Source organism: Lagopus leucura, unplaced genomic scaffold (genome assembly GCF_019238085.1).
Source record: "Lagopus leucura isolate 7727_CA_CO unplaced genomic scaffold, USGS_WTPT01 Super-Scaffold_797, whole genome shotgun sequence".
Lineage (NCBI taxonomy): Eukaryota > Metazoa > Chordata > Aves > Galliformes > Phasianidae > Lagopus > Lagopus leucura.
This window is the reverse complement of record NW_024962259.1, coordinates 4,239,841-4,265,866: the sequence shown is the minus strand read 5'-3', so window position 1 is coordinate 4,265,866 and position 26,026 is coordinate 4,239,841. Positions and strand designations below refer to the sequence as shown.

Below are 26,026 nucleotides of genomic sequence, written 5' to 3'. Positions count from 1 at the left end.
AAATGTATTGACTGGAAGCTTTTATAACAGGTCTGTGCCACTGGTTTAATCTCACGTCTCAGAGGATGCAGTCAGCGTGTAGGAAGTGGATGGAGATAGATGTTGGAGTGGCCGGGCTGACGTGTAGTCTGAGAGCCCTTAACTCCTGATCTGTGGTGCTGTCAGTGGGGGTGGGTTTGGGGGGGACTCGGTGACCTTGCCTATCATTTCCAGCCGTAGCAATTCTATGGTCGGGATACTCGAGGGAAGGCAAGGCTGCAGCCAGGCAGGAAAAAAAAACAAAACTAAAACAAAGGGAACCGAGGCCAGCATCTGAGATCCCACCGCCCGGCACCGCGCACCCTCGGCCCCGGAGCTGCACCGCGCCGGGCAGCGCGGCTGGAGGCGGCCTCAGAGCGGCCCTGGGTTCTCCCGCACTGCGGGCGGAGAGCCGAGCAGCCGCAACACATCAACGGCAGCTGGAGGGGGCGGGCGGACAGCAGGGAAACCCCAGAGCCGGGCGGGCAGCGGGTTGACTTCGGTGCTCTGCCGCGAGAGAGCCGGCAGCGGGCCGCCCCGGGAGCGGCTGAGAGGCGCTGCCGAGCGGAGTTCCGCCCTCCAGGGGGGCCTCGGCCGCCCCGCACGGCACGGGGGGCAGCGCGCAGCCCGGGGCGGCCCCGCGGAGGCGGTGCGAGCGGAGCTCCGCGGGACGAGGGCGGCGTGGTGCCTCTCGCCGCCGGGAGGAACGGGGAGGGGCGGGGCGGGCAAGGAGCTCCCAGCCCCCGGCCGGCAACGCCCGCTCCCGCTGCCTGGCGCGGCCCAGAGGAGGTTCCGTTCCATTCCGTTCCATTCCGCTCCGCTGCAGCCATGGAAGCGTTCTGCGGGTCCCGCTTCTGGGTAAGCAGCGCGGTGCCGCCCGTCCCGCTCCCTTTGAAGGAGAAATCGGCCGGGCGCTCCGCTGCGGGTCCCGCCCGATGTGCCGGCTCCGCACGCACCGAGCCGCGCTGCGGGGCGGCCGCTCCTCCCCGCCGGGCCGCGCTTTGTTCTGCCCAGGGTGGTCGCGGGCCGCGGAGGCGTTGGGAGGGCGCCGGGCCGGCAGCGCTGCATGGAGCTGTGAGCGGCGTGCGGGACGGTGCGCGGGGCGAGCGGAAGTTTTACGGGAACTTTACGGGAACTTTACGGGAGCTTTACAGGAACACTACAGGAGCTGCCGCTCCGCTGCCCGCCGCCCCTCCCCGCTCTGCGGGCTGCTTTTCCCCGCACGGACTTTTTGAGTGAAGTCCGGATGAATGAAGGATGGCTGATGATGGACGCGTGTGGTCACTGCGAGGAAGCTGTTGCAGAGCAGCGCTCACAGCTGGCTGCGGGTCCTGCTGCGGAGCTTTGCCTCCACGGAACTCGTCCTCGCTCCAGATCTGTCTCAAAGTTACTTTTGAATTGCCTTAAGCCCATTGATTTGGTTTTTGTTCCATCTCAGGTTTGCTTTCAAGCGCTTCACGCACTCACTGGTACACGCGGTGGGTACGGGTGAGCTTGCTCAAACAAGTCTTATTTTCATCTCACTTTTACTGTACACACAGAGCAGGAACGAGCGCAGGCAGACTGCTGCTTGCTGCTGCCGGCTGCCACAGGAGCTCCTCTCACCTTCACGTGGGGCTGTGCTGGCGGTGCTGCTGCATCCTGAGCCCTCCAGCCAGCTCCTGCTGTGCTCATGCAAAGCGTTCCTGCAGCTGTGCAGCCTGTAGCTGTGCAGTGTATGGAGGTGTCATTCTGTACCCTGTGCTGAGCTGAGCTGTCTCATGCTGTCCTCAGGGCAGTACCTCCTCTGGGACGTTGCCAGATGCTAGATGTTTGATGCTAGATTTGCAGGAAGTGATGGAAAGGTAATGTGCCCTGAGGCACATGGGGGACTTCCTTTGGGGAGCACTGCTCACCGACTGCACAATTTGTCCCTTCAGCACTCGCTGTAGGAGCGCAGTCACACTTCACTGGGTTTTGGCAGTGTTCAGCTTGTCTTGTAATCTCAGGGCTGGGTGGGACTGTTCTGGCTACGTCTTCCCCATCATTGCTGCATCCAAGTCCAACAGCAGCTTGAGATGCAACAGGATGTGTTGTGTTCTTTTGATAAAATATTCTGGTTGCTGTGATCATTCAGCTCAATGTGATTCCATGCCTCGAAGACACGGTCCTTTATTCCAGTTACTCCTGCAATAGAAACACGTTTTAGCCAGGTTACCTTTTGATTTATCATCGTCTTAGTCTGTGTACCTGGATTTTGGTCCGCAGGGAAGAGTACCCAAGGACAGAGGTCAGACTTGTTGCTGGTGCCTCGCAGTGCAGTGTTTGACATTAATTACAGTGCGGTGAGCTGATGCTGAATAATGGGCAGAATGCTCATAAATTTAGACGTTGCTGTATCTGCTTGAAGAGGGCAGAAGGTGACGAAAGGCACTTACTGTGCGTGTGTGCTGAGGGTGTTCAGCCTTGTGGTGCAGATCAGGACTGATAAAACATGAACCAGTAATAATGTTTGCTTTTTCATGGCTGGTGAACTTAGGTTCTTTCCCCACATTTTGACCAGTTGACTTCGGGTGTTTTTGGAAGCTGAGTAATGTACTGATGTCAATTTTGAACCTGTTCAGAGCAAGAGGAAACTTGGTCTTCCAATTCAAACATTTATTTGTTTTGAAGTTTAAACTCTCTGTGACAGTGTTCTATTGAGGGGAGGTCAGGATCAAAACCAAACAGCTCAGAATTAGCCCACAGAGATGTTTAGGTTGAGCTCAATCAGCCTTTAACAGAAATTGATTGATCTTGGCATGTTGGGCTTACCGGAAGCGTTAAGGATTCAGGACCTTCTGCAAGGCGGGGGTTTTTGCTGGGAATGTGAGGGTTGGCTTTTGTGCTTGCACAGAGGCAAAATAATTTCCTGTTCAACCCAATTTGGAAATAAGAAACTGCAGAAAACACTGTAGGTCACATTAGAAGTGCCTTCTAGCTACTGCTTCACCTGTTGAACACGCAGTCAGCAAGTCACCAACGCAAATCCAGGCTATTCCACGTATGAAAGAAACAACTAGAACTTCATTTGCAGCGTGGGCAATCTCGTCACACTTAGAAATGCTCGATATTCTTCAGTTAAGCATCCGCAGTTAATGGTTAATATTTCCTGGCAATGTTCCCGTTCTGAATGCTGTTGGGAAGAGGTGCGTGTGATAGCGTCCTATTTGCTGTTGTCCACAATTGCCTCCTGTTTTATTGTGTCACACACTCACTGCTGGAATGCTGGGGCAATTACCGTGGCGCAGATCTGTCCTGCAGAAGCAGACACTGCAGAGTTACTCACCTTCATGCTTACGTACAACGTGAGCGGTTCCTCTCAGAGGTGAATGCAGTGCTCTCTTAAGGAGAATTCCGTTGGAAATGTGAATTTTGGCCAAAGAAGCAACACGAGCTTAGAAAACCAGATTGCTTTCCATTGTAAAGGCGCGCTGCCTGCCCGTGGCTCAGAGGCTGCGGGTGCGAAATGGTTGTGTGAGTGTTGTGAAGGCAAAGCGCTCGGTGCTGTGCGGTGCTCAGGGGTTGCTGCGATGATGGGCTGCATGAACACTGCAGTCTGCGCCCAGGCTGGAACAGCAGCTTCTGTCCTTTATTTTTATCAGCATAAAGAGGAAATGGGAGCACAAAGCGATGCGGTGCCTCAAGTGAGAGGCCGTGACTTCTGGTCGCTGACAATGAGGTCCGGGCCCCTTTGGCCCTGCTTGGCCCACAGCTCCCAGCCTCCCCAGCTGTGCGTGTGCCTTGCCCTCCTGACAGGCGTCTGTCCCACGAGAAGTGCTGTCTCATTCTTCATCCACAGACTCTTGAGTAATTCTACAGGAAATTGCAGCAATTTTCTAAAGTAAACAACACCTCCAAATTGCCTGCTATATGGGAGCACAGGCACCCCATCAACCTCTGCCTTTGCGTACAGTCCTTTGGTCTGAGTCATTCTATGACATTTTGGAGGGTTTGGGCTGCAGGTCGTGCTGCTCCCTGGAAATGCAGCTCCCCTGGCTCAGAGCACTGCACTTCTCCTCTCTGCCTGGTTTCCCTCCTTGCTTCCTCGTGTGCCACGCTTAAATGTGGGTTTTTTCCTCTTTTTTTATTTCAAGATGACTTAGGGTAGGTGTGGGAGGAGAAAAATGCTTCTTTCAAGGGAGATGCCAAAAAAGTACTGCTTGGAACACATGCATAACTTCATCTTAAAAAATAAGAAAAAACCCCACCAAACCTTTTGTTGTGTGGCCCTGAATGAATATTAAAACATGGCATTTCAGTTCTGCTGTTGCAGTATCAGCGAGGCTGGTTGCAGCAGCAGCAGGTGAGAGGACTCGGCAGCAGGGCAGCCTGGTCCACAGCAGCTCTTCTTTATCTGTCAGCTTCTGCTGTGCTGTGATGAACAACAACATTTATAGATCCTTCAAGGTGATACAGATCTCCACGTGATCGTTGTTTACTGTACCCACTTTGAGATAACAGAGTCCCACTTACATAAACCACAAACTGTCACATCAGTTACCTGTGTTCTGTCTTGTACTACCTGAGAGATTCAAATAGGTAACTGGAGTGGTCTCTTCAGGCACCTGGTCTGTGAAGTTACTCTGACTGAGGGTGGTTCTGTTGATAGCATCCTCAATTCTTCATCCTGAAAAAGCAATTAAGCACTCAAACTTAAATCCTCAAAGGGTGTTAGGATTCTTGATCTGACTTGGAACAAAGCTGTTAGTAAAGGATGTGGGCATCTAATTCTGCAGTGTTAACAGCAGTATAAATATTTGTCCTTAGATCTGGAGTGTTAGCAAGGAGCTGTTATCCTTCTCTGTAAAGGACAGGCTGTCTTCAAATCTGTCTGGGAAAGACGAAGTCTGCGTTTGAAACTTGTGAGCAAAACAGCACCAGTGAAAGCTGCCATGTCAATAATTTATGGCATCCTTCAATGACAGTGTCAATTAATGAAGCTCATGAGAATGACATTCATTTCAGTACAGTGTGTAAATGTGATTGCTCGTGTTTTTATAGGAAATCAGCATTTGCCATTTTCTTCAAAGCAGCGCGCTGGCAGGTCAGGCAGTCTGCCTGCGTTGTGGGCAGTGCTTCCCAAAGGCTTTTTGGACAGCAGGCGCTGCCCCTCCTTCCTTCCCTTGTGCTTCTTGGAGCTTGGGGCAGGAAAAGCGGAGGATGCCTTGAGGGGGAGCAGGTGCTGTGGGGCTGGAAGCCTGCTGGAGGTTGGTGAGGGCTCCTTGTGCTTGGGCTGCAACTTGAGCCCCGCAGGGGGACTCGGTGCCTGAAGCAGATCCCGAGGTCCAGTAGGTTCTTCAGCTTTCAGCCCAGCTGCTCCTCCCTGGTGGCAGTTCTGCAGTGATGTGGCCAGCAGATGAGCAGGCAGAGGAGTCCAGGGCTTGGGAGCTGCATGGGAGTGAGAGATGGGACAAAGTATGGCTTTCTGAGGAGATCCTTGGAGTGGAGCTGCTTTAATGATTGCGGTTAAGAGTCTAAAGCATTTCAGGATGGGGCTCTCCCACCTGCTGTACAAATTGCTATGCCGCTGAAGATCCCTTTCCTTTCTACGTGCGTTTGTAATATATTAAAATGAAAAGGCTCTTACTGTTTAAAATGTCATTAAAAAAAACAAACCCCTCATTTGAGAAAGCTATGGAATGGTTAATATTTTTCCAGTGAGCTCATGGCCGTTTGTCTCCCGGCAGGGCTGTGGTTTGACGGGCCATTACCCATCACGTTATAGCAGAGCGGGCAGGCAGCCAGCAGTCTGCCAGGGGACACATCTGTGTGCCAGGCTGGCAGCGCTGTGCCTGGAGCTGGCAGCTCGTCCCCTGGTGCCTGGGGCAGCCGTGGCACAGGAAGGCTGGGATCCTCGGTGGTGACAACACGTGCTGGCGTCACAAGGCTTTGAACCGGAGCGCGGTGGGGAATGACGGAAGGGGAGGACAAAAAATATTTCACAGGAGTTGTTTCCAATTGCAATGTCATTCTGTTTCAGAAGCAATTCATTTTTCTTTTCTGAGCTTTTTGAGAGCACAGAAACGCATTTGATGCTTACGCAATTAAACAATGCGTGGTCATCATTTCTTGCTCAGCCCCTCTCCTTTTGACCCCAGCTGACTGATGGCTCCTGGAATCCCCCCTTCCTGTTACTAGTGTCTATTTCTTCCTTTTTTGCTTTGCCCTTTTAGTACACTTGGAAATGTGGGGAAGTCAAAGCAAAAAATGCTCCGTGTTCTGGATGTTGGTTTCTATTGCAGAGAGGGGAATGAGAGCAGAACAAAAAGCATTTAGAAACTTTGGGCTTTTGTCTCCTCTGAAAAAGCAAGATGTCTTCTGGAGAAACAGATTAACCAATATTAAGCTGTCTAATGGAAATTTGGTACTGGTAGTAATATCCATATGTTGCAATGCTATTTTATCTGTATTTTTTTCCCTTTTTTTCCTCCCACCCCAGTGCAGAGATGGTTCCCCCTGCTTACGTGTTGGTGACTTCCAAAAATTTGCTTTCCAGATGGAAGCTCTGTGTGGCGCTGTGCAGCCCTGCCTCTGTGGGATATTTGCAGTGCATTTCCTGGGAGCATTTTGCAGTGGAGCCGCTGCTGCCTCACAGCAGTTCTTTACCATCGGTGCTCCTCTTCCAGTCAGCACTTGCTGGGCGGATTCACTCACAGGATGTTTGTACAGATCATGGATAAACACAGTTCTTTCAGAAATATGGGATTTACAAGTGTTGAAAATCAAGTGTTAAACTTTACGCTCACATTGTTTCGCTGGTGTTGGGTGGAAGCTGTGCGTGCCATTCGTTGGGCAAGAGCAGCATTCCAGGAGGGCTCTGCTGCACACTCACCTGATCCCATCTTTTATTTTCTCTTTGGATTTTTTGGCTTTGCAGCACTGATGGGCAACCTCCCCTTAAAGGAGAAGGGAAGAGAAACGAGTCGGAAGGGTGTGAGCAGCGTTTCCTCACCATGGTGCCACATGTGGCAGTGGTGCTGCACTAACATGGATAGATATTGCAATGTTTTGTAAACAACAAAAAAAAGCTCTTCCTGGTTATTGCAGTACTGTTTAACCCTCACTGCTTTCAGCCCCAGGCAGAATTGCTCCAGTGTTGCAGTGAAGAACATCCTTACCTTGTGTCCCGTTTGAAAAGGAAAAAAGGTTTGTGTGGCACATGAAGGAGTTGAGCTGTGCAACAGCTGCTTCACACGAACAAAGTGTTCACTCTTTCTGTGCATAAGGGTGAAACTGTTCCTTTGGAGACGTAAATGGATGATCTTGCTCTGAAAAGACTGTTTGAAACTGGCAGCCTTGCGCAGAAGTGGAGCAGGGAGCTTGCTTGCGTCTGTGCTCTCAAGTGAGGGCTGAGGATCTTAGCAGCAAGGAGCAAAGAGAGGGGTGGATAACAGCTGGAAGTGGGAGGGGAGGCAGCAGGGCTGAGATAGCACACACACAGCCTGTGCTGTGGCTGAGCAGGAGCCCTGATAATTCTGCTGTGTTTGGAGCAGGCCTTGTGCTGGGGAGGAGGCCATCGGGGTTTCTCTGCCAGGCTGTGCAGGTGGGACTCACGGGTGGGATGTGGAGGGCAGGGAGACTTGTCTGCATTGGAGTTCTCACCGTCAGTCACTTCTACAAGAGGCACCATTTCATCTTTATTTGCTGCAGGGAAGAGTTTCAGTTATTCATTTCCATTTGCCTGCGTATCTTTGCAGTCAGCTTTCCAATCTCCTTTTTAATCTTAAATAACCTTCCGACCAGCGATAAGCAGCAGACAATCAGTGGCACGACACGTGTTAACCTTGTGTGTGGTGTGAATGACATCAGCACAGCAGCCTTCACCTTCCCATCAGATAAAGAATGATTTTGTGTTTTCCCTCACTTCTGCAGTTCTTCCTGCTATATAGAATTCTTGGAAAAAAACACAGATTATTTTTTCCGCTCGGTGAAGATAACTGTTTGGGTACAGAAGGTGGAAGCCTTCCCAAGGGCTGGAAGCTCTCTGTTGTGAGCTGTGTGGGCAGCAGGACCGCGGCAGCAGCTGAGGGCTGGCATAAACCTGTGTAAGGCACTTTGATTTTACACTTCTCTGGACAGTAGGAGCTGATTTGGACTTAAAACCAGGACCAGAGCCACTACTTGTCTTTGTCTTAATATCACTGTTGGAGCTTGGGAAAGGGATGGGCAGAAATCTCTCTGCTTCTGTTTTTCAGCCTGGCTTTAGGTGGTTTGTTCCTCTCTTTCTTTGAAGGCTGTAAGGGGTGATGTGCAAGAAGCCCAAGATATATTGCTTTGTTCCGTTCTTTCCCTTGTAGGCATTATCAGTTTTAAGAATGGTTTTTTCAAGAGTGGTGTTCTTTTCCAGAGGGGAAAGCGTAATAGGAAATACTAAGCACTAGAGCAGATTTAATGTTGCTCAGAACTTTCCCTGTTGAATACCATCCTTTAAATTGAGGTTAAGGGTATAGCTGGTCATCTGCACGTCAGCCCGACTGCACAGGGGTCACACTTACACAGGGACTGTGGCTGGAGCTGTGGGTACGATGGAGGGCTGCTGCAAGGGCTGTGTAAGTGCTGTTCTTAACTGATCAGCAGAATGCTCTACTGATGATAGCTTTCTGGCCCCAGGAGAGCCCTGACCTGCTGGGGAGCTGTATCGAGGACCTCTAATCTTGCAGCACAGAGCTGTGAGCTGAGGAGTCGCGTGTCTAATATGCTGAAGTTGGATAGCAACTCTTTCAGCAGCAAACCTGAAGAAAGCCCTGCAACGCAGTGGCACGCAGTGGGGGTTCCTGCCTGCAGGCAGGGCTGGCTGCCATCAGCATCTCACCTGTTCTGCTTACTGGGGCAGAGTGCAGGACAGGCAAAGGCAGGGGAGGGCAGGAGCTGGAATGGCAGGAGTCCCAGAGCTGGTCCCCTTGGCCCCCACTGCTGGTGTTTGTTCTCCAGGGTGGAGTCCTATAACCCGACTGCTGATTGAAGGGTATTTAGCAACGTTTAACTGGTTTGTCAGGATAGATGGCCTTGAAACTTCATGTCATGTCCCGACCCAGTGTGTGGCTTCACGTTGGAGTGGCTGCTGGAGTGTTGGAGCGTACGCTTCTGGAGCATTCATTTATAGCAGCTCCATGAGAGCAGCTCCAGCTTGGTAAGAAAGGCAGCTTTCAAATTCCCAGATTAAAAAAAGACAATAACTCAGCAGAGCCCCTGCAGTGTGGAGTATACGTGGCAGCCTCGTCCTCTGCAGTCCGGGCTTGGGAGCAAGTGATTTGTATGGAACTCTGCTACTGCAGTGCTTTGGGCACCGTCCCCTGCCAGAGCCCCTGGGAGAACACGAGCGGAGCAGCAGCGTGCAGCTCCCTGCCCTGCACTCAGTGCCTCCTCACCCGCGCAGGATCTGGAGCAGCCGTGGGGCCAGCTGTGCTTCCGTGTGCTTTTGAATGGGTTCCTCTTTCGTTCCTGGGGATAATTCAGCTGAATTTTCAAATCTGATTGTTTATTTATTTTTAACGACAGAATTTTTGTTTCCTGGCCATTTGTATTTTTACGCTCAACAATTCAAGTCCTTTGCCTAGTTTAAGTAAGAGTTAATGCAAGCCTTAAAGTGGCTTGGCAGCCGTGCAGTCTGTGTCTCAGATACAATAGCCAGCTTGTGTTCAGCCTGGAGTTAATGGACATCTGGGGCAGTTTCTCAGTGGCTGTCAGACAGAAAACCATTTCTGAGCATTCTGGTCCGATAGGAAAGGTTTAAATTAAGAGTGCTTTCTTTTTCTTTTCTTTTCTTTTCTTTTTTTTTTCAATGAATGTTCTTGTAAACAGAATCCTCATTTAATTCTGTGCCCAGCTATTGCTATCCTTCAGCTTTCCTTTTCCCAGGATGTTTTCCAGCAAGCAAAAAGAGTGGGATTGCAAACATGCTTAAGACATTGCTAAAGCACGTGTAATTTAAAGAGGAAATGAGCATTTTGTTAAATAAACGAGAGTGGACAAGTGCCAGATTTAGAACTGGGAGCCTTTCAGCTGCAGCCTTGCAGAGGGCATCCCTGCTCCAGGCAGGTAGCTGCTGGTGAGCTCATCCTGTTAAAAAGATGCTTTTAAACCTTATCTGCTCTGTAGCCACCAGGGACCTTCTCATTGGAAGAGAACAGAAATAGTTTGAATCCGAGGCTGCAGTTCTGTTTGGTTTTGATCTTGTATTTGCATTGCAGTATAGCTGCCTGTTTGGTGTTGATTCAAGGCTGAAGTTTCCCCAGGGTCTGGGCAAAACTGGGTAGGAAATGAAAGCATTTTTTCTTCCCCTGGATGCTCGTGTGCCTCAAAAGGAACCACTCCTGGGCCGGAGAGCTGCTGGTCTGGGGCACTAAGGGTACAGCTCAGGTGCACAGCCAACAGCTCTGTGTCTGTGCTGCTTCCAGAGCTCTCTGCCATCCACTTTTTGTTTGTGCCAAAGCTGAAGCACTGAGTGACAAAGCTGTTACAGTTCAGCCAGGCCGTGCTGGGTGCTGCCAAGGCTGTCGTTTCATTATGCTTAGGAGCTCCTCTTAAGTGTCTTAAGTGGGCTGAAGCAGTGATACACGGCCCTTTCAGCGGCCACTGCCAAGATTAAGGGCTGCGAGCACACTATGAAGCTTCGGTTCTCCTAAAATTAGCTGTTGCTGTCAGCATTTGATCTTTTTGTTTGTGTTGGCACAAGCAGGCCTGGAAATACTTCCTCAGCATGTACATTTGGAGTGTTCACTCCGTCATTTCTAAGGGCTGGGGAGGCTTGACTGAAACAGATGTCTGCTGAGAGCTCCTACCTGCCCTGAATTCGGTACAGTGATCCTAGTGCAGAGATATCTGTGATTCAGGCACACCTTAGCTTCATCACTTGCTTGTCACTGATACAGGAAAGTAATTTCCTGCAAGTCAGTATTTATCTACCAGATTGAAGATGACACGTCAGACGGCAAAACACGAGTTGTGAATTTCTAATAGGTTTGATTCAAAACAAGTTCCCTGAGCTGCACTGAAATTTCTATTTTAGTTTGAACTCTTGTAGCTGTGTGTTTGGATGTGGTGCATTCAAATCCTTTGCTACAAGTCGCAGGAGAGTCGTGTGCTCTGGGTCACGGGCGAAGAGCATTGCTAGCAATGTCTTTGAGAAATCCATGCTCCTCTTACATATTCAGTGTATTCCTTTTGCCTTTGTTCAGAACAAGGAACTAATGGTCATTAGAGGCACATAAGGAAGAAGGATGAAATTTCTAATGGAATGAGAAGTGCAGGTTTCTTTCTGGATAGGCATGCACTTGTTCTCGAAATCTGTTTGTTTGCTCCAGCGCTGGCTATGCTTGCTGGATGAGTTTTCGAGTCCAGGATTTCGGCTGGAGTGAAAGCCCTTGTTCAGGTGCTGCAGTCCAGGCTGGGAATCCTGGAGAAATGTGATGGTATCCATTACCTGTAACCAGGCCTTAGCAAAGCAAGGCTTAAACAGCACATGTGTGTGCTGCAGAATGGAGGGCTGGCTCTGAGACACAGGAGGGCAGAAGTTTTTGTGTCTTTTGCAGTGGTTTGTTTTTTTTCCCTTTTAAGCTTTTGCCCAGTATTCATAACTGTGGTTTGAGCTTTTATGATTGCAGATTAACCCCAAGTTGTCAGAATCGCTGTTTTTGGACAGCTTCAAGCAGGTTTTCCAGTTGGTGGAGCTTCTGCCTATCTGTCAATTGATGTCTCCTTTTTTTTTTTTTCCAGGATGCAAATCTTTCAATCCACACCGACAATCCAGACTTCACGCCATGTTTCCAGAACACCATCCTGGCGTGGATCCCTAGTATTTATCTCTGGACTGCATTACCCTTTTATCTTCTGTACCTGAAGCGCTCTAAAAGAGGGTACATTGTGCTGTCCATGTTGAGCAGGTTCAAGACGGTAAGATCTCTGCAGTGCTCCACAAGTGATGGGCAGGTTTGAGTTTGTGAGTTCACACTCAGTTCAGTGCTAAAGCAGGTGCTGAAGGTGGGGCTTAAACAAAATTCTTTCTGGTTTACGGGGAGACTGAAGAGCGCTTTTAGAGGAAACAGCAGCGTACGTCCGAATCTCCGAGGGGGCATTGCAAAGGATAGCTCACCTGGCAGGAAATCCCACAAGCACACCTTTCTGGGTAGGATGAAGACTTTATTATTCTGCAGAAGAGAATTCATCTCCACGGTGGGCCGACACTGTGATGCTTCACCACTCAAAGCTGCCAAGCAAAGACCTGAAGGTAGCTGTAGTGAAAACTTCATCTCGTTGTGAAAATCTGCACAGGGAGGTGTTTTTTCAAGCCACTACACCCACTTCATAGCTGTGTGTTTTCATCAGTATCTTGTGCCTAAGAGGTGGCTGATGTCAGCGGTGCCTCTGGTTTAGAAATGACGAGGTGCAAGGAAAGCAAACAAGTCCTTTCCATTGGCCATGAGAGAACTGGGTTATCCCAGAGAAAAATTCCAGGCATCTGCTTCTGACCGTGCCTGCCTTTAATCAGGATGCTGCCTGTGTTTCCAGTTAAAACTGAATAGTGTGGGGAGACAAAAAGAAATAACCTAAAAGGTGACTACTTTAATCTTTCTCTTAGCTGTGTTTGTGCGTCCTTTGCAAAACAGTTGAGGCTGGATCCTTGGTCTGAGTGCAGTGAGACAGTTCCATTAGCCTAAATGCAGCTGTAGCAGCGTTGTTCTCTTTACACAGCTTTGTCTTGCTGGGCATCTGTGAACATAATGGTTTTGCTAGTCCTGATTCCCCCTGGAGATGAATTCACCAAATGGTGTTTCTGTTTGCTTGCAGCTGTTTGGTGTCCTGCTGTGGTGTGTGAGCTGGGCAGATCTCTTCTACTCTTTCCACGAGCTCCTGCAGAGCAGAACACCACCACCAGTCTATTTTGTGACTCCGTTGGTCGTCGGCATCACTGTGGTTTGTAGCTGTTTCTATTTATGGTGGCTGATAGGAAAACTCTTACATGGATGAGGGAGGAAGGAGGTTCCTTTGCATTTATTGTCTTATCCTGTGCTCTCGTAACTGAATCAGTACTCAGATTACTGAGGCAGATTTTGCCAATCAAAAAGACCACAGATTACAGATGTGTCTCTCCTGCAGACTCGCCTACGTAAATTGAAATGTTTATAGTGGAGAGTTGTTCTGCCTTGCTCTTATCTGTTTCTCCAGGCTTGTGATCCAAGTGTGGAGAGAATGTGGGTATGAAGCAGGGAGATATGATTGAGTTTGGCTTGTGCGTTGCTCAGTGTTGCGTTGGACTTTGTCAGACTCTCTCTCTTATTTGCTGGCTGTTCCTCCGTGAAACAGAAACCAAATTTTATTTGCCTAAGAGCAAACAGACGTGGGACTGTTATGTGAAAAATCAAGCTTGTAAAATCTGCCCATTAAGTTTTTTATCCCCTTGGTAAGATTAATATATTTTTTAATGCTGTTTTCTAGACATCTTATGGTTGTCCATCTGGATAGGAGAAATAACAGGTCTTAAATTTGCTTAATATATTTGCAGTTAATACTTCATTGTGTATGGCCCTTGGTACAAAGCCTGGTTTGAAAATCAGATTCTGTAGCAGGGGCTCTGAAAATGGTGGAACCAAAGTATTTCACAAAGTTATTCCGTGCCTCCCTTGGACAGAGGGAGTTTTGTCACCACGCCGTGTGGAGGTGTGACAGGACCTGCCTTCACAGTCCTGCTGCCAGCGCGAGCGTGAATGAGGGGAGCAGTGGGACGGGGCTGTGTTCATGTGTTCTGTGCTTGCTTTTCACAGCTGTTAGCTACACTGCTGATTCAGTACGAAAGACTGAAAGGAGTCCAGTCCTCTGGAGTGCTCATTGTCTTCTGGTTTTTGTCTGTGCTCTGTGCCGTGGGGCCGTTCCGGTCTAAGATCATGACTACAACACAGGTAACTTGCCATCCTTGTTAGCACGTGGAGAGCAAGAAATACAGTATTAACATCTCTGGCGAGGGAACAAATCACCTCGCTTGGAGTCAGATCTGAACCTGGCTTGTGCCAGGAAGAGGAATTTGGTTCCAGTGTCTCGACTCAGACTTGTCTAACTTGAGGGGTTTCTCATGCAGTGCCAAATACGGATTTTTCTGAACCTGAGGGTGCACTGGAAACCTGTTAGACATCTGAGGGCTGTACCAACACCTGCATATGCACACACACATATAAGAACAGGCTCTCACTGTCTGTTTCCCTTCTCTTCCCTTTTTGTTGTTAAGTCCCCCATTCCTTCCTTTTTTGTTCAGACGGTGTGACCATGTCATACGACTCCTTAGGCCTTTTTGTTAGCACACGCTGTGGTGAGGACAGCATTTTCTCTCCGACTGTGGCTGTAAATAAACAAGAGGAAAGAAACCTGGGCTGTTCTGAAAGCGTAGCTGGATCTCCCACACTAAGGATGCTGTTATGTTTTTCCAAGAAGCAGATTTCATTAAGCAGGGCAAAGGCTGTCTCAGTGATTAGATCATCAAAGGGAGTATTTGGAAAACATTAAGGTGATTGCTCCTCAGTGAAAGTGATTCTAAATCATTGCTGGTTCTGTTGGTGAATTTAATACACTGCTTGTTTATTTATTACCACTAGTAGCATTATCCTTTTCCCAAGGATCTTGCTGTGTCCAACTGTTGTAAATATTCCAGTGGGGGCGGAATTAAACCTTAGAGGACAGTCTGTGCAGGGCTTCCTTGGGAGGTGCTTGCAGCCCTGCTGAGACCTTCTTGTGCATCATTTCAAATCAATTTTAAAACTGTAGTACTGGTGATTAAGTGCAGATAATGGACTATCAGTGGCTGATCCCTTAATCAACTTAAAATTATGAGGACGGAGTCCTAGAATGTGTGTGGGCAGCATCCCTCCTCTTCTTACAACTGCTGAGGATGAAAGATTCTTTCTGTTACACCTCAGGACCAAAGGTTTTAAGGGAACAATGAGAGCATTCACAACCACGTGAGGTTATGAAAGAGCTGCATGGGGGATATACCCTCCCAGCGAGAAGTTTTAAGTCAACTGCAGACTCACATGGGTGGGAAAGGACACGTCTGCAGCAGATGGAACTGATATTTTACAGTGCAGTGTTTTCTCATTTCTTCTGAAAGCATTTGACATTGACTGCCTGTAAAAAGTAGATGGATGTTCTCTGATCTGGGTTGACAGTTCCCATGTGACATAATCTCACAAGAACCCCTGGAGGTAATTTGAAAGGATGTCATGTAGCCCCTGATTCCAGGGGGTGTCGGCATGCAGTGAAGGTGCATGAGCACTTTGAAGTTGACAGAATTTAATGAAAAGCAACGTGGAGATAAGCATTTACCGAGGTGCTTCAGAGCACATGCATACTGTTGTAAGATAATTCCTGCTAGCAACTGCTGTGCAGCATTCAGCTGTGGGGGAAGAAAGGAAGTGCTAACAGATCCTGAAACAGTCGGTGTGTGTTGTGGTGGGAAATACAGTAAAACCTATTTGCTGTGTTTTTTTTTCCCTTCAGAACCATGTAAATGAGAGGTTCAGGTCTGCCACGTTTTACATCTATTTTGTTTTGCTGATCATTGAGTTGACCCTTTCGTGTTTTAAAGAAAAGCCTCCATTCTTTTCCTCTGCCAGAACAGACCCTGTAAGTACTTCTATTTTGCTCTATGTGTGTTTTACTGTATCGTGCCTTGAGAGTTCCATGGAGAATATTTGTAACTGAAAAAAGCTTTGAGTGTCACTGAGATTCTCGCTGTGGCTGGTGATCCCCCTTAAGAAACAACGTGTAAGGAGAGTTGTATTGGGATTTGAAGCCTTCTTCTATTATGTGTGCCACCAGTAATGACCAAAATCTATACAGACAAAGCATCCCTCCTACTTACTGCTTCATAAAGTAATTTATGAAAACTAAAGCTCAGTATTAATTATTCCAGGACCGTTATGTTTTTTTTTTGAGATTGTTTTCTACTTGCTTAATATTCCTTTAGAGTTAGTTGAACTCTCAAAGGGTTGACTCAATAAACCAGTTCTATATGTACTGAGAATGGGTATGAAAAGAACCGTGGATAACAGGAGATACCAGTGGTGTCACAGGTCAGATTTCTTCTCCAGTTCATAAAATGGTCTCTGTAATTGCACTTGTGCTCAAACTGAGCTGAGAGAGAAGTTGAGTCCGTTTTCTTTTTTTGGATCAACGTTTCGGAAACTGTAAAATGACGTTTTGCTTTATGTAAGTGTGGCCTGAAGGCAGTGTATTAAGAGCTCTGTGGAGATGAGAGGTGATCTGCCCGACTTGGGAAATGATAGGGATCAATTTATGTCTCATTAGAACTTAGGTACGTACTTGTAATGTGGAGACTCATTTCCTATTGTCTTGATTTAATCTTCTTCCTGCATAACTGCACTGCAGAACCCCTCTCCAGAGTTGACTTCGGGCTTTCTCTCAAGACTGACATTCTGGTGGTTTACAAGGTGAGCTTCTCTCTTCGGCGCGTTGGACAGCTGACAGCCATCAGCTCTATTTGTGATATGTGTTGTACAGAGTTGCCCACGTGGGGGCTTTTCCCCTTCAAGTAGCTGACGTTGGGTGTTCTCTCATGACAGCACTGTCAGCACTTTCAGAACATGAACGTTTGCAGACCACTTTTGGAGAGCTCGCGCTGCCCAATCTTACCTGCAGATCAGTGGCAGCAGTTGCCAAGACTGCGAGCACAGACAGCCTGGCTGTGCTGCAGCGTTACCTGAAACAACACTCAGAACTGTGTAGCACGAGAAGAAAATACTGGAAACTTTTCATGTGCCTGAGATGCACGGCTTCCTTTTGGGGCTCACGGGTGAATGCTTTTGTTACGAGCACATTTTCTTTGCATGAGGAAATTGGGTTATATATTCAAATGATTGCTACCAACTGTTGAGACTGCCGTGCTCTGGGATGTGAGCTGAAGAGGCAAATATGGGACTGGGTTTTTTTCCACTCTGTGATAAAGAAGCGAATCGATGCTGAAGGTCGTGATGAGACCCAGCTTTTTCAGAGTGGTGGAGAGTTCTGAGATCCTCACCCTGTATCTCCGTACCTTCACTGTCCTGGGGCCACAGCCTCGTAAAATTCTTTCTAGTGAAAGTGAGATCCTTCTGAATTTTCAGAGTTCTAAATGCTTTGCCGTAGGGGTTTTTGGCAATGAGATGTTTGTATCTCTTGGCAAAATGTCCCTTAGAGTTGAGGATTTGTAACTTTCATGTGTTTGGAGAGAGAAATTTACTTTTCCTTCAGCTTTTGTGAGCTGCCCTTTTGCATTTCATTTGTCCCTGGCAGTTCATTTCGGTTATTTTTACCTCTGAATTTTCACTGTTTTCATTTCACATCACAGTTTAATTCAAATGCTTCCGGATGTTGTTTTTTATTGCCCTTTTTTTCTAAAGTGATATTTTCAGTCAAATGCATGTAATCAGAATTACACAGTGTTCTTTCCTTAACTGCAAACATCAAGGTAAGGAATAAAGGGAAATACAGGCATGATTATCACTGTTTTTCCTTTTTTTTTTCTTTTTTTCTGTGTATACACCTCTTAGTTCTGTGAGCTGCCCACTCCCAGCGTTAGTTGCAGTTCATGAGGCGCTGCCAGCCAAACTGAGTTGGACGTTTTTCTTTGCATTTGCAGCTTTGCAATTCTTGGTTACAAAAGGCCTCTTGAAGATAAGGATTTGTGGTCACTGAACAAAGACGATATTTCAAAAAACATCGTACAAAAACTGAGTAGAGAATGGGACAAAGAAAAAGCAGAGTGTAAACAGTAAGTAATCCAGCAATTCTGCAAATGGAGATTGATGAGTCGATTCAGCGCTAACGAGCTGTTCAGCTGAAAACAAGCCGAGTGAACGCGACATCTACCTCTATTTCCATCTGTTCCTTATTAATATTAATGGTCAGATTTGCTTTTTAAAGATGTCTAGGCAGAGGCAGGCAGCAGCCCTCTGGGGCTCGTGCACAACCTGCACGTTTTATTGCTGGGTGCTTCAAGTATGCGCGGGCAGATGGTGTCGTTTATGGTGTGCAGAAGGGCTGAAGAAGAATAAATGGAAGGTGGTGAGTTGGCTGGAGTGCAGAAAGTGAATAACTTTCGTTACTGGGCTGGTGAATGTCTGACCCTGTAACTGCATCCCTCCTGGGCACGTTGGAACACAGCTTTTGGGCACCACGGATCAGAAGGAGAGCTTTATTATCGCTGTTGTGAGGTTTTCACCTGAGATTAATTTTAACCTTAAGGCTCTTAGCAGTAAACAGTTCTGCACTTCCAAGAAAGAAGAAAACGATGATTTCCCAGCGTGTGAAGAGAGAGTGTAGGGAGAGGGACGTCCCTCTTGGGGCTGAGACCCCCCTGCTCTTGTTGCCTCAGAGGTGAGCAGCAAAACTCCCTTTGACTCCTGTGGAAATAGAATGAGGGTCAGAATTTGCATATAGTTACATCCATGCTGGAGAGGATATCCTTTTTGCTACATGTTCTGTTCCAGCCTAATCTTAAGAAGTCATTTGTTCTGCAGCTGCATTTCCTTCTCCCACTGGTCAGTGTCCAAATCGTCTCCAAACAAAGAGATGGGCCAACAGTGTTAGAGATGAAAAATGGCAGTGAGGGGGATGCCTGTGCTTCCATTTCCTTTCATTGTGGAGATTTCTCCTCCGTATGGAGGCTTTCCTCTGTTATTTTCAGTGCGTATCCGTGCCAAATTGGAAAGACCCTTCTGTGATAAAATGAGGAAAGTCATAAGCTTCTTGGCAAGGCTCAACGTGCTGTGAAGAGTTCTACTTTGCAGCTAAAATCTGAAAGGTTTCCAGCACTAACACCAGCAGCTCGTCCACTCGTGCTCTGCATGTGCTGTGGTTGTGGTTTTACTTTTCTGCTTTTTGCTTCCTTAATGTCTCTAGTTTTATGGTGTGGAATAACACACATGGTCTGGGTTCTGGTTCTGGTCTTTGCTGTACAGGGATAAACTGCACCCCCAGGCCTTCCCATAGTAAGAGCACATCCGCTGCGTGGAAGCACCCAGGTCCAGGAAAACTTCTTCTGGAAAACCAGAAACCGTTCCTGGGGATTTGTCCTTGTGTTCTGGAGGGTTTTCATGTAGGCTGCGGCCAGTTGGCGGTGCATTCAGCCCCGCGTTCTGCCTGTGTTAAGCTCAGGTAAAATGCAGTGGAGACTGTGTTAATCATTCTCGGGTGGGAAAAAGAGCAGCACTAAAGCAGATCACTGTTCTGTAGATTGCTGGGTTTCAAGTAACTCTAAAAACCGTGTGGTTTTCTTCATTTCTAAGTGGATGTTCTCAGTTACTCTGTGTTAAAGCTGCATGGGCAGCCATGGGCTGGAAGCCATTGGAAAGGCTTCTTTTTTTTTCTTTTAAACTTTGATTAGCAAGGTTTTATGGCATGAAAGCACTGAATCAGTTGTGCATGTGTAGAAAGTATCACAGAAGGTATCAGCAGTGTACATGGTAATCATTTACTTCAAAAATTTAATCAGTTGCAAGCTACCTTCTTCAGATTTACTTAATTGTAATGATTATCACGTTCCCGTATCTCCTTAACCTACTAAACTTCTTTTGCTCGTTGCTTCACAGTTCTCTTGCAAACCACTGTCGTGAAATACTGCTAAGTAATTGCTAATAATTGATTCTCTGCTAATGAGTTACAGGAGAGCTCAGTATGGGTTTCAGCTGGTGTAGATTCAGATCACTGTTACAGGTGATACTGGAGGCAGTGAAGCACGCTGGCAGTGTTTTCCCTTTGCTTTTGCTGCTTTGGCTGCGTGGCTGAAAGCTCTGCTTGCTCTCCTACTGCACTGCTGTGGAGCTGGAAGCGTGAGGGTGTGCTGGAACCCATGTAGCCTCATTTTGGTTACCTTCTGCTTTTGGACAGTGATGATTTGAAGCCTTGTTATTACCAGAGAGAGATCTGTATGTTTCACGTGGGATAATCAGCATGTATTGTCTAGCAAGCTGTAATTCCTAGAAGCTAAGCACGCGGCTTTTGCTTTGAGAAAGAACTGGGTGCAACCAGGCGTACAGTGCTGAAGCCCTGACCTCACCTAACTACCCGTAGTAAACATCAGGAGTGTATTTCCTGTGGGATTTTTGCTGCAAGAGAACTATTGCATTGCTGTTAGCTGACTATTTTTTATAGCACAAAGCCAGAGGCAAGTAGTCTTGTTTCTCCTTCAGTGAGTTTAATGGCCTGGTTGCCAGAAAATAAAGCTTTGCTCATAAACTCTCTAGGTTTGATCTGGAAGAATGAAGGTGAAGCTGCTTGTTCTCATCTGAAAGAGAAAACAGATTTTTTGTCTGGTTTTGGTCCCCAATCCCACCCTCAGACTGTGCTGCAAAGAAATGAGGATTTGCACATTTCTTCCTCTGAAATGATGTGAACCAGTTTCTGCCTGGACTGTTAGCCGCAGTGGTCGTTTGGAACACTCACAGGCTGTTGGAATTATTAGGCTCTGTAGCCAGCCAGCTCCAAAACAATCTGCATGCTCTTTGAGAAGAATCATAAATCCAACCACACTTGGTAGTGCTTTCAAGTAATTTTTCAAGTGTCTTTTTATACGTCTTGCCTGTTTCTAGGGTCTCTTTTCCTTCTGTCCCTTCTTAGAAGGCTTACGTGTCTCGGACTCTAATTTCCTTCTTGTTGTTCCGCTTGGATTTAAACTTCCTGGCTGCCATTCATGGGATTATTCTCTAGGTCCCCAGGAATTAACAGTGATTTGGTGCTTTCTGATAGAAAAGCTGCTAGGCTGCTCATTGAGAACAATTCATGGTGGAAGTTGTTTTCCAGAGCACTCAATCTGTACTGATAAGCAACAGAAGTCAGGTACCTAAACGCAAGAGATGCTTTTAGAAGCCCCTCGTGGAGCCCTGGAGAGCAACATGTGCCTTTGGGGTGGATTTTTCGTTGGTTATTCTCAAAGACCTTTGCAGAAGAGCTGGCTTTCCTTGCTTAGATGTTCGTGCTGCATGCAGAGGGCAGTGATGTTCACATGGTCAGCGTCTCTGACTGTTTGGTTTGTTCCCCTAGGAAAGAAGATGTGACATACAGGAAGAAATCTAACCATGCACTGAATCATGTTGCTGATGGCCCAGAGGAAGCAGAAGTTCTGATCAGGGACAAGAGGCACAGTAGGAAGCCTTCCTTCCTCAAGGCTTTGATAAGGACCTTCGGGCCGTACTTCTTAATCAGCTCCTTCTTCAAGCTCATACAGGACCTACTTTCTTTTGTCAACCCTCAGCTGCTAAGGTTGGTTTCTGTGAGAGCAGTTTCTATGTGCAATCCCTATGGAGGCTTGGCTTTGGCAAGCAGTATTCATTTTTGCAATGCATAACTCGTTTCCCTCACGGTGCTGCGTGTTTAAGTTCCCCAATGAAATGCCTCAGACAGGAGCTGCAAATGTGGACCAAGCTGCAAATTGGGCACGTTCCTTTGAAATGAAAGATTCGTAAATCACCCATCACCAACAGCTTTGGATTGCATGGTACCTGTGGTGCCATGCAGCAAGCAGTCCAAAGCAATTTCTTCCCAGTTCTAAAAGATCATTTGTGAAATCGAAGTAGAGCTGAATCCAGCAGTCTGTACATCTGATACCCACATGAGTTGGTGGTGGTGGCAGCTGTAGTGTGACAGTACAAATGAAGCGTGGTGCTCGAGAATGCCATGCTTTGACTGTGCTATCATCTGAGATGGATTTTGGAGCTTCTAGATGAGTTTGTGCATTTTTAGCAATACACAGTGAGAAGAATGTGTGATACACAGATTCAGTAAATTTGGGGATAAAATGAAAATTAAAAAAGAAAAAAAAATGAGAAAAAAGGGAGAAAATATTGTCAAAAATTACGTCCTCAAATTCTCCCTATACAAGCAACATCTGCACTTCAGTCTGCATGATCCCCACTTTTCTCTCTGTTAATGGTAGTCTGGAGGTAAGAACATCACCAGGTAACCATTAGCTGAGAAGAACAGAACAGTGGAAATAGCAGCATCTCAGAGCAGCAGTGACTTTCTATCCACCAGCTGTGTCTACATCTGTGCAAAGGTGCATTGTGCTGTTGGTGCATGAGAGAGGAACGGAGCTGGAAGGGGGCTGTGGGTGTGGGGAAGGGGGAATGAGAGGCTCTGTTCCTATATGAGTGGCTCTTAAAATAATAGCAGTGTTGGAGATGTGTTCTGAGACCATCTTGTTCTGTGGCTGGTTGTGGTACCTCTGTACCCAGAGACTGGCTGAGAAGAGGGTCAGAAGAGCCCAATACAGTGACATTAATAGCTTGCAGTCTGTCTTCTTCCAGTGTCCCCAGTGAGGAGGCAGCTGGCTTCCTTCTGAGAGCGTGTTAGATGTAATCTAACGTGGGGAATTCTCAAATGTGCATAAATTCCTGGATATGTTGTCAGTGATGTCTCAAGACATATAAAGGGGGGATTTCTGCTCAGGTCTGCACTCCTGCAGTTGTGGAAGTTGCTGGTAAGAGAGAATGGAAAAGCCACGGCTGTCTGGTGGGCTGCATGTAAAAGTTTTGTGTTCCCTGAGATTCAGTAATCTTTTAGAAAGTTTGTTGCTTTTTTTCTGAAGCAGTCCAGTTAGAGCATGAGTGAATGGTGTGCAAGGGGAAGATCTCAGACTGAAAGAAAGCTGCAGCAACCTCCTGTTTCTAAAGCAAGGATTTGGGGCTGTGTTTCTCTAAGTGTTATTTCCCCCCTGCTGGTTATTTGAACGGTGGAACCAAATCATTTCCTCTCCTACTCTGAAAATTCTGTTCTTTGGGCAGTAGTCTGCAATCACAAGTGTGATTTTTGAGAAAGCTGCACGTTGCAATGCATTGCTCCACTTGCTTGTTGTATGGCAGCTGTTCAGGCCTTGCAGGGAGAGCAGCTACAAATAGTAAGAAAAGGCTAATTAATAAAAGATGGTGAAGCCACTTTAGTGCTGCTGCCGTGTTACCAAGAAGTGGAGTGCAGAATTTTCCACGCATCCATCCAGGAAGACGTCCTTTAATCCAGATTTTTGGGGGAAGCACCCCAGGCAGAGGTTTGAGTTGGGACTGGGTGGGAAGCTGATTCTGCATGCTTTGCTGCACTGCCCTGCTGCATCCTGCCACTCACCACCAACCCTGTGGGGCTGCCCGACACTGAGCCCTCTGTTTAATCCCTGGATCTCAGAGGAGACCTCGACTTCCTCAATGTATTTCATTTTCTGCAGGTTCATTTGCAGATTTCTCACTGGCAGAGCCTCAGGTTTTGCAGTATTACAGTCTTTGCAATGTTGGTTGACTGAACTTGTAACTCTGATTGCATCCTGGAGTCCTGTTTACTTTCTGTGGCTAGAGAGAGGATGTGGCAGGATGCCATGGCTGAGGGAAGCTATGTTATGTCCCATTAATCTTACTGTATGTTTTTTTTCTTCTCCTTTCCTTCCCTAATGTTCTGAAAAACAGTGTATTAATCAGCTTCATTAAGAGCGAAGATGCCCCAGCCTGGTGGGGATTTTTGATTGCGGCTTTGATGTTTATCTGTGCTGTGCTGCAGACCCTCGTAGCTCACCAGAGTTTCCAGTACTGCTTTGTGACTGGGATGAGGCTGAGAACTGGGATCACTGGAGTGATATACCGAAAGGTAAGACTGGGAGCATTTCATGGTCCAGAACTCTGAGTATAAAGCCGAGAAAAAGCCTCAGCTCTGAGATGCTTAGAGGTGAAAATTTTCTCTTACTGGAGAAAAATAGCCTCTGGGAGATAAATTTAAACAAAACGAAGTGGTTTTGTATTGTTTGTTTGTCTCTTTTCAGGGAGTTTTTCAGAGTACCTCGCTTACAGTTTCTAGAATTTTCTGGCAGTGAGCAGCTTGGTGTGGGTGTGCAGGCACAGCTCGGGCTGCTGCTGGTTCCACTGAAATGTTCAGGAAAGAGGTCCAGGAGAGTAGTGGCTGTGCCATGGCTGGGTTAGCTCCAAATGGGTTTTCTTCAGCATGCTACAAACTGCCTGACGCGGAGGTGCTCACAAGCAAGGCGTCATGAAGCCCTGTTCTCTGTTAAGAGTTAATGCCTGTGTGCGTCGTGGATCCTTGTTGGGGTGCACATTCTTGGGTAGTGTTGCATTTCCGTGTTTGAGGATTTCTTCTCCATGTTTCCTTGGGTGCATCGAGACTGAATCCCCTGCATGTCTCTTATTCCTCAGTCCTTGGTCATCACAAACTCGGCAAAGCGCTCATCTACCGTTGGAGAGATCGTCAACCTGATGTCAGTGGACGCCCAGCGCTTCATGGACCTGGTGAATTTCCTGAACATGCTGTGGTCTGCGCCGCTCCAGACGTGCCTGGCGCTGTATTTCCTCTGGCAGGTACAGGCACTGCCACCTTCCTTCACGAGGTTTCTGAGTGATGTGCAAGCATTTTTTGTTTTTTTAATCCTTTTTTTTAATGTGCTTCTTGCGCTGCCTTGTTCTGGTATGACAACTATACAAAATCAATTCATTTCTTAATGATTTTGTTAATCTGGCAGGCAAGATAGTGCATTTGAAACAAAAGATATCCCTTATGTTTCTGTTGTCCCTGGTGTGCTTGGGTGGGCTCTGCTGAGGGCTCATCACCAGCATTTGATACAAATGAGAGCCTGAAGGAAATGATTAAAAAACAAAAAAAGAAAAAAAGAAAATGTGTGTCATGTACAAAGATTATGTTATGCCATGTAAATAAGTCAACATGGAATAAATCCATAAATCTCAATTGGAATGAACTTTTCAGTGAAATTTCTTGTTTATTCCATATTCGTTTTAACATTGGCTTTCATCCTTAAAATGTTTCGCTGCGATTAATCTGCGTAGAGCAGCAGCACCAACATAACCGTACGGATTTATTCTGGAGAGCCATAAAGCTGCAGCAGCTTTACGAGGTACTGCTCTGCTGGTTGGTGTGCTTTTATCCACCTGGGCTAATTCTGTAATTATAGTTCCCTGGGTCAGAGAGAAGTCAGTGGAAAAAATCCCTTCTCTGTAGCTTATTTGTTCCCTTTCTGGATTCACTCAGTAGCTCTGTATCTGCATCAGTTCAAACCTTTTTCCCTCCTGCTGGGAGGCACTTAGCAGGTAAATGGCAGAGCCTGCAGTCACCAGTGCTGGCATCATCGTACCCTGAGTGGATGCCTGTCTGTTTTTCTGTCTCCTCACCGTAGCTGTTCTGTGAAATGGGAACCCTTCACTGGGAGGATCAGCTGTCTGTCTCAGACATTCATCAGTGAGGCAATGTGTTTCTGCTTCAATAACCTGCGGGTTCTTCAGTGTTCACCACTGGGACGTTGCACTCCAGTACAACAACTTACCTTTTCTCTTTCACCCCAGGCTCTCGGGCCGTCTGTGCTGGCAGGGGTTGCTGTGATGGTTTTACTTATCCCATTCAACTCTGCAGTAGCGATCAAAACCAGAGCATTCCAGGTAAGGTACAGCAGAGAAAGAAAGCATCATCTGAGACTGTAGCTGTGCTATGAGAGGTGAAGGCATTGATGTCACGGTCGTTACCGAGGTGTCATTTGCACCAGTTTTCTTTCAAGTAAGATTGTACCAATATATTCAATAATCACACCCTCTCAGTTAGGTTTTCTGTAGTGATTTCAGTGCTATTGTAGGTGTGGCATTGGCTCAGTGACTGGTGCTGCTGGAGGACTGCTGGGATTAGCAAGAAGTTTTTGTCTTCATGTCCCTTCAGTAGCAGCTTGGTCTGTGAACGCCTAGGGAAAGGCAGGCACTGCTCCTGGAGCTGGGAATGACTGCTTTTAGAGAGGGAGCTGAAACCTGGGTATTGTTTGTTATGTTAATGGCCAGTGTTGATTTTCATTGCTACTGAGCTGGGCTAAATTTGCATTATTGCCTTGAGGTAAAAATATCCTTTATTCCCTCCCTAGTTGTCTGTAGCCAAGAAAGGCTGAAAAAGCAATATCATAGTGCCCTCTGGCTTTGTGCTGCACAAATGGAGGAAGCTGAGGTGCTGTGCCACCTCGCAGGGA

The 26,026-nt window shown here is 47.2% G+C and overlaps 1 protein-coding gene across 2 annotated transcripts in view; it reads left to right on the top strand.

Annotated features, from left to right (window-relative positions):
• The first annotated feature begins 772 nt into the window (after window positions 1–772).
• The window catches only part of ABCC3 (ATP binding cassette subfamily C member 3), a 42,726-nt gene continuing 17,472 nt past the window's right edge, over window positions 773–26,026 (top strand). For both annotated transcript variants that reach the window (XM_042865141.1, XM_042865142.1), the window contains exons 1-11: window positions 773–876; window positions 11,755–11,931; window positions 12,826–12,951; window positions 13,800–13,934; window positions 15,523–15,648; window positions 16,414–16,475; window positions 17,663–17,794; window positions 21,064–21,282; window positions 23,469–23,646; window positions 24,207–24,368; window positions 25,365–25,457. In XM_042865141.1, the coding sequence (XP_042721075.1) occupies window positions 847–876; window positions 11,755–11,931; window positions 12,826–12,951; window positions 13,800–13,934; window positions 15,523–15,648; window positions 16,414–16,475; window positions 17,663–17,794; window positions 21,064–21,282; window positions 23,469–23,646; window positions 24,207–24,368; window positions 25,365–25,457 (1,440 nt within the window). In that variant the 5' untranslated portion in view covers window positions 773–846. The remainder of the gene's footprint in view (window positions 877–11,754; window positions 11,932–12,825; window positions 12,952–13,799; window positions 13,935–15,522; window positions 15,649–16,413; window positions 16,476–17,662; window positions 17,795–21,063; window positions 21,283–23,468; window positions 23,647–24,206; window positions 24,369–25,364; window positions 25,458–26,026) is intronic.